Source organism: Brachyhypopomus gauderio, chromosome 18 (assembly GCF_052324685.1).
Source record: "Brachyhypopomus gauderio isolate BG-103 chromosome 18, BGAUD_0.2, whole genome shotgun sequence".
NCBI classification, from domain to species: Eukaryota; Metazoa; Chordata; class Actinopteri; order Gymnotiformes; family Hypopomidae; genus Brachyhypopomus; species Brachyhypopomus gauderio.
In genome coordinates this window covers 16,864,877-16,873,387 of record NC_135228.1, presented here as the reverse complement: position 1 = coordinate 16,873,387, position 8,511 = coordinate 16,864,877, and the positions used below count along the sequence as shown (strand labels likewise).

At 36.5% G+C, this 8,511-nt stretch overlaps 1 protein-coding gene across 1 annotated transcript in view; it reads right to left on the bottom strand.

The window, feature by feature from the left end:
• Positions 1-5,800: 5,800 nt before the first annotated feature.
• The window catches only part of igsf9bb (immunoglobulin superfamily, member 9Bb), a 93,898-nt gene continuing 91,187 nt past the window's right edge, over positions 5,801-8,511 (bottom strand). The window contains 2 exon segments of the mRNA XM_076980277.1: positions 5,801-6,782; positions 7,375-7,502. Coding sequence (XP_076836392.1) covers positions 6,568-6,782; positions 7,375-7,502 — 343 coding nt within the window. The 3' untranslated portion in view covers positions 5,801-6,567.

The window sequence follows — 8,511 nt, the reverse complement described above, 5'->3', positions numbered from 1 at the left end:
CCGTGTGAGAGAGCGCTTTGACTGAACATGAGCGAAGGTCTTTTCTTGTCTGACCCACAAATTTGATCAGAATTAGCACCAAGTCAAAATATGGTAAATGGTATAGCTGAGTGGGAAGGCGCCACACTGATGTTTCTACAAAGGGTTACTGTGAGTGTAAGAGTGTATTATAAAAGCAGTTTGGAGCATCTGCTGAGTTGCTAATAATCACACTTTTGCTACTATTGCAGCAGAAACAGAACAAACAAAAGCGAAACAAAACCATACATCTTCATAAGACATCCAAATTAGAGCACAGGTTCTTGACTGTTACCTTAATAAAAAAGTAAAATTCCACACTTTTCATTTTATAATTAGCTATAAATATTTGTTATTCATACTTACAGTACACTATCAAAATATCTCTACTTGTACAGTCTGCTTACTAGAAGAATACATATTACACATATCCTGCACTGTGCTGCTAAATGTATAGTGCCTGCCCCATCCCACACCTCCCAACAATCAAATGCCATTATTAAAGCTAGAGAGACAAGACATCAATAACACTGAAGACCTAAACAGCATTACAGGTCAATGTATTGTGGTAACATTTGTGATTAAGAAATCAAGTCTGCATTAAACTGGTAAGTAGTAGTAGAGTTAAATGGATACTTTACAACTTTATACATAAGCCCAAAAACATATTCACATACTGGTTGATATATATATATATATATATATATATATATATATATATATATATATATATATATATATATATATATATATATATATATATATACATACATATATATATATGGTAACCATCCTGCAGGACAACCATTGAGAGAATGTCAAGTCAGATATGTCTAAGCAACTTCATGCTTCATTTTTACACATGCAAAACCGATGTCTGACAAAATTGCAGTTTGCAGTACAAAATTAAATTTTCAGACATTGGTATTTGAGCACTACTTTAATGGCATTTGATACACAACTGATATATTTACTGTGAAAATACTTTAATATGTTATATTACTAGAAGCAGAACTACACACTAGAGGCAAACATATTTCTCTCCCCCAAGAGTAGATAATGCCATCCATATATATATATATATATATATATATATATATATATATATATATATATATATATATATATATATATATATATATAATTTTATGAGCTCTTTATCTAATTTATAACTATAATTCACACTATTTCGGTAATGAGGGCCAGCTACATGGTTCACTTATTATTTTTTTCATTCATTCATTTTTCATCCATCAATATCCACAGTGTGCAACAATTTCTCATATACAAAATATATGTATTGCAAGATATGTTTTCTTTATTTACACCTTTTAACAAAAGTACTGTTGTGTGTCTATGCGTGAGTGTCTGCTGTGGTCTGATGTCCTGATAATTTGTTTAAACAAACAAACATGGTGTCAGATAAGGTCATTCCATGCTTCCCAGTTCTCTATATTGTGCTGATACCACGCCCCTACCTCCACTATCTGAAAATGTGCATAAAAAAATACACCTAACGTAAATAAGCAGAATGATCCTACATTAAATCCCTGATGTACTGATGCTGCGAGAAATCAGCTTTTATGTAAGCCATTTACAAATAGGTTAAATATAAATGTCCAGGCTTTGCAGAGGTACAAGTGATTTTTCATAAGACAGATAGATCTAAAGTGATTCTATAAAGTATTTAGGAATTTTGGATTTTTTATGACATTAGAACTAAAACTTTCGTTCTACTCAAAACAAACAACAAAAAAAAAACACCAAAAACAAACACCACCAACAAAATATATAAAAAGCATGAAACAGAGTGGGTTTAGACAAAACTATTTTCTCTCATGTTTTGCTTTTGATTATATATGTCAAATTTAAGTCACCATTTTATAACAAGACTTGGATTAAAATATCTTATGGCCATATATTTTCATTCTAAAGCTATTAGAATATGTTTCTACAAAACACTTGCAAACAACATGGTATATTTATTTATAACAAAGTTGCCTGGACCTGATATTATTTAATATATTTTGATAAATTTGTTTTAATGTTTATTTATGTTAAATTTATGATGGCAGACAAAGACCAATGATAGGCAATGTTGGCAGGTGTTTTTTTTCCTAATCACATCTCTAACATCACTACAGGTGGGATGAACGAATACATAAATACATTAACAAAGAAAATACATCTACTTTGTTCAAGCACACCAATAGCAGACAGTCCCCTGCACCCATGCTGAAACACATCTATAATAGATAATAACGTTCAACAAAATAGCAAGACCATGCAAATCTGCCTGCCCCTGATTATGATACAAGTGTTGTCAAAACAGTGACACATGTTAACTAAGCTTCAATCAATGTAATAATGATAAGAAAACAAATCACTGGTAAACATTTCAGGGCCCTGCTCAGAAATCAACAGTACATTTAATATAAGTATGTACTTTAGATGACACTGACACTGTAATTAATATAACTCAGCTGGTAGAAGCATTCATTATTGTTAGTGTGTCATTCATAAGCAGATGCAAGCCATAGAAAGCCACTGTTTTGCGACCCCTTAAAGGACGGATTCCCAATTGTGGGCCATAATGACTCACACCAATGATTCATGTTAATATACATATAGCACCAATGACAGTACAAATCTGATTATGAAACATCCTCTGAGATGGAACAGTCAGAACAGCAGCAGATTTGTTTAGAAGTTCTCTGGGTGGAGTTATGTTCTCACAGACATAGAGCATCAGATAACATGCATGGCAATATATATATATTAGTGCTGTCAATTCCAGGTGCCGCGATTAAAAGTCCTCACCAGGATTTTGCTCAGGCTCCCTGGATTGTGTTGATTCCACTTTTCCAATTTTACCTGGATTGCTAATTAGAAAATTTAGCAAGCTTGAGCAAAATCCTGGTGAGGACTTTTAATTGCGGCACCTGGAATTGACAGCACTAATATATATATATATATATATATATATATATATATATATATATATATATATATAATGAAGGAACTAAAAAGTGATATGAACTCAATCAAAACAAAGACTCAAGCTTTACTAAGATGGTTGTTTTATTCAAAATTATGTAAACTCAAATAATGGATTGGAATGGAAAATTGTCTCTGGAAATAAAAGGTGAAAAGCAATATGCTTGTTCTTGGAAATGCCATATAAAATAAACACAGTGCATTCAGAAATGTCCTATTTAACTGCCATTGCAACACTATGACAACTACAATGCTACTGTGTGAGCCTTAGAATTTGTCATATTCAAATTAATATTCAAAAATTTTTATTGCAAGTTTTATTCTACTGTTTATAAGCCAATATTATTCCCCTATTATACCTTAAATATGTACCAGATGGAAAAACTACCAGATGATGCTAGAGAGGAATTCTTTCATGGATTTCATGGATTAAATAAATAAAGGCCTATACCCCACTTGCATGAAGCTTAAAATCAACTAGATGACTAAAGATGAAATCCCCCTAAACGTGAAACTGATCAAATATTAAGATGCAGGGTCAACTGAAATGTTTTTCTTTTGCATTTTTTTTTCTGAAACTTTTTCAAGCAACCCTCGTGAAAAAGTACCACACAAGCACATTGTTAGAAACAGAATCCAAAATATGGGAATATGTTTTATGAATATATTTAGATGCATGCATATATTGTCCAATTTATTCAAAATTACTAAAATTTTTATCATACATTGTGCAATATATGCTATTATATACAGTTATCTGACATATTACAATACATTCCTAGCATTTGGAATAATCCTCTTGATATTACTCTTTTGAAAAAGAAACATAAAATAACAATATTTAGGTAATTAAATAGTTCTATATCTTTTACAAAGCACCATAGTTGACAAAAAGTTTGCTCATCTTAATGTATATAAATACTTGATGAGCACATCTTCAAATTATACTACTTGACCTATTAGTAACATTTATCTAAAGGTGTGTTGCCACTTGCCACACCTAGCTTCATGTAGCACACCTAGCTTCATGAATGATCGTTATCTAATCAGACAGGTTTTTAAAATTATAAATGGAACAACAATTACAGACATTTAAAAATTATTTGCATATTGCAAACTATTCAAACAACATAAGAAATGATGTGATCCATACCAACCTCATACATTTGTGCTAAATCAAAAATTGTCAAGCTCAGCACAGTATGTGTAAAAGTGGTGCATGTTTAGTTGACAGTCATGACAGTCATCCCATGACCAAGGTACAAATAAATAAAAAAATCACATAAGATGTTCGTTTAGAATCACAATGGCTACACAGGGACACTTGTAATGCGCTGGTCAGTTTTTATAAGCAGAGAATACATCAAAGGACTTCCTATTTTAGACAAACTGTAGTCACAACAAAATAAAACTACATCCTCATACCAGCACCGCAGGCAGTACATTTTTCTTACTTGAATTCTGCTGCCCTTCTTCTTAGCATCTGAGCTGTTCTCACTGTAGTTAAAAACATAAATGCGAACTGGTGATAACATTCAGCACCCACATGTAAGTCAAGTATGAATGAGGAACTCCTTAACTCTAAAAATGCATTCGGATAGTCATTAAGTTTTGACCCTCAAGATGTCCACAGCAGACAATGGAAGGTTAATCCATAATAGCTGGATGATGCAGGATGATGTCAAAATCCTAAACATCAAATACTATGGTGTTAAAGTGACAGGCAGCAGCCATGTCTGCTGGAAGATCTACATAGTCAAATTAAGCAACATCAAGTGATTACAGTCTGAAGACTCCAAGATCGATAGCACCTGAAGTAGGCTGTTGAAAATGCCTGTATGTACTTATTGGCCATTGGGAGGGGCTTGACCACAAACCAACACAATCAATTAACTCAGATAATCCTCATTCTATCTTAATTTTGGAGTTCCATTAAGATGGCCAAAGTAGCAGTAAACCATTGAGCCAAGCTATGCCCTGGTGAGCTTTTTAGCAGAGTAATTTGAAAACCCCACGTGAGGTACACCACTCCTGACCACCACCACCACCAACACTCCCCTTCTTGCACTGGCCACCAAAGTAAATGCACATTAGCCCAGATATTTCTGTCCTGACAGTGAGAATACATATTAACCAGTAGAAAAGAAGCACCCTTGGATGATAGATACACAATAAAAAAACTTTGGCCACATGGGAAAGCCGCTTCACCTCACAGGCGTTTTCCGTAAGGTCTGTCCAGAGGAACGAGACAGGCTCTCGGGAGCTGCTTCTGCTTGCAGCCTGGTTCAACCACTAAACAAAAGGCTACAGAAATGGCCCACAAAGGCAGTTGTTTACTTTGTTTAATAAACTAAACAAAAACAGAGATAAACAAAATTTAGGCAAGCATTCACGAGCCTTATTAAAGGCCTAAGTATGCTTTTCTGGATATATAGGGGGGAAATCTCATAATGGTGAAAAAAATACTACAGTATAATATGGCACGAAACCCTATCCTCCTCACAGTACAGTACGCTTCATAGTTTTATTGTTTAAAGAAGCTATGGTATTTTGGCATCAATCTAGTACTTTTTTAACAGGAGCTCACGAAATCAAGAGTGGTGAAGTCCAAGCATCACATCACAGTGATTACCAAGATCTTGCTCCAGTGCAGAAACTTGATCACAGAAAACAAAATCCAGAATAATGCACACACAGGGCTGGAGCAGCTTCTTGTTAAAGCGGAAATAATTCGTGTGCATCTCTGGATGAACCCCCTCCACACCCACCCTCCCCCCCTTTTCAGTATTCTTGTTTCAGTGACAATATAGACTATCCTGTCAGATGTATACAAAGAAAAGCATAAACTGTTGTGCTTTAAAAGTGAGGTCCTCCCACAAAATGGAAATAGTGATTATTCCACATTCCTGGAGAAGCAAATGATGGAGTCTGCAGTATAAGTAAATGGAAAAGTCTGCACACAAACAGTGCTTATTTTGTATTTATGTATGTAAATACATAATACCATCACGGTCTTAATAGCACAGATTCCTTCAAAGACCAGGTGCTGTTCCCTTACTGTCAGTACTCAACCTAATCCATTTATACTAGGAGTAAAATTTCTGAGTGTGTTAGGAGGTTATTGACTGGTTGCAGAGCAGTGGTGAGCTGATGAGTCTGGCGACTCTGAGGTATATTTGGTCTGTTGAAAACCCTGTGTTCTACTGAGACAGAGTGAAAATAGTGGCAGGATGGAACAAATACAGGAATGTGAGGAGTTGTAAACTACATGCATAAGCCTAAATGTGGACATAGTGTCTGCTGTATGAGAAACGCAAAACTAAGCAAAAACACACAAACAAATATTTGAGGTATTTTTGCACTGGAGCAAAACCCTGGAACACTACCAACCATCGATATCTTATGACAATGAAACTGAACAGAAAAAAAAACACAAAATGGAGGGGGGTACGAGGTGCCGATTCAGAGCGTGCGTGGCTGAGCCGCGTTGGTGGGGAAGCTCAGTGCAGGATCAGTGGGCTTTGGGAAGAGTGTGGCCTGGTCTCTGGGCCCTCACAGAAGAGTAGCGTGGTCTGGGTCCACTGTGTCCATACTGGCCAAAATGGCTTTCTGGTCCTCTCGTGGCGGGCGGCGGTAGAGCAGAGCAGAGAAACGGGCGTACGGGTCCTGTCTGGTCATCTTCCTCTTCTTCTTCCGGAGGTAGAGCGCTTCTTCTGGAGGGAGGACCTGAGAGGTGTGGGGCTGCGGGGCCTGAGAAGCTGGAACACCTGCGTCCAGAGAAGGTGCAAGACATCACAGGTGTGCACACATACAACTATGGTGGACTAAGAAAGACATGGACCTCTGTACAGAGCTTAACATGGAAAAGAAAGAAACAATCTAACAGGAATAAGCCCTAACATGTGTGGTGTGATTTTAAAGGTAATGTAGAAAAGTACTTTTAATAGCCAGTTTTTAACCAGTTTTTTTACTTAAGCAGTGTTTTCAGAGTTCACTAAGGATTAAAGTAAATATTTTGGCAGTTAGCAAATTATTGTTTGAATTACTACATCTATTTCCCCACAAGCCTTGGCAATTTGCAAGAATATTTAATATGGCAAATGTGGCGAATGAGAATTTCCTCCATCTTAAGAGAACCTTTCCGTCCAGTAAAATGAGTGAAGGTGCTTTATTACATGTCTGAAGATCACGTCTGAACTTAAATGATGTAGCCAAAAATTTATATTATCAGAAGTTTTGGTCCAATGGTGGATAATTTTTGGGATGTAGAGTAAGGACTCTATGTAGGATGATAGCAGTGCCACCATAACACCTTAGTTTTGCGTTATTGCAAATGGTGTTCAACGAGTGAAACCTCACCCATTTTCTTTCTGCTCTTAGAGTTGTTATTGTTGACAGCAACCTTCTTGGCTTTCTTCACACGCTGGTATCTCAGTGCTTCTATCCTCTCAGACCCTGCAGGGCCACTTGGCGTACCTCGACGTTTTCTGTGCAGAGGACAAACAGAGGCAGAACTATCACACGGAGGCAAGGCGGTGCTGTGGCCTACGACTGAGAAGACACTGGTCACGTATGGCTTGGCCCAATCCTTCTCAAGTGCTGCTGTCAGTGCCAAGCTATAGGCGCACCAGATTACCTATAGATCAGTCCAAGACCTCCGAATCAGGCAGTTTGGTCAGCATGACAGTTATGAAGCAAAGTGATTTGAGTGGAAGGAGAGGTATACTCAGAACTATAGAGGCATACAGATGCTTTCTCACAGTCTACAATATCCTTACAATGTCTTTACACATGATCAAAACAATGAGGAACAAATCAATCAAAATTGTTGAAAATTTTGAAAACTCAGCTTCACATTAATATGAGTCAATAAATATACAGGTATACCTTGTTATGGCAACATAATATGTAATACATTTAAATAAATTACTGGAAATAAAAATATAATGTTACTAAGAAATAGGAATGCTAATATTCAGTATTAATATAGTGATAAGACTGATATACTTTTGTGAAAATAAAGGCATGCATTCTCATTTTGGTGGTATTCACAGTCTTCCCATCCAAAGACAGTATGGAGGCACTTAAAATGGCAGCCCACATACTCTGCCACACACACACACACACGCACACACACACACACACACACACACACACACACACACACACACACACACACACACACAGAGATATATGCGCAGCTCTGACGAGGCACGGTAAAACAAGGAAAAGAGCATTATAAAAAGGCTGTCCTTCTGCTGGGGCTGTCGAGAGAAATTAAAAGCCATTAGTAAAGGGGGGAAATCACAGCTCAGCGACAAAGCATCATCAAAAATGTGTTCATAGACATGAAAACTGTCTACAATGGGCTTCACCATGCTGACAGGGGGAGAGATGGCGGGAGGGGAAAATGGCTACTTGGGAACAGTCACATAATGAAAAATAAAACAAAGCACTCAGACAACAAATGTAACAAGAATTTAATCAGATATTTGT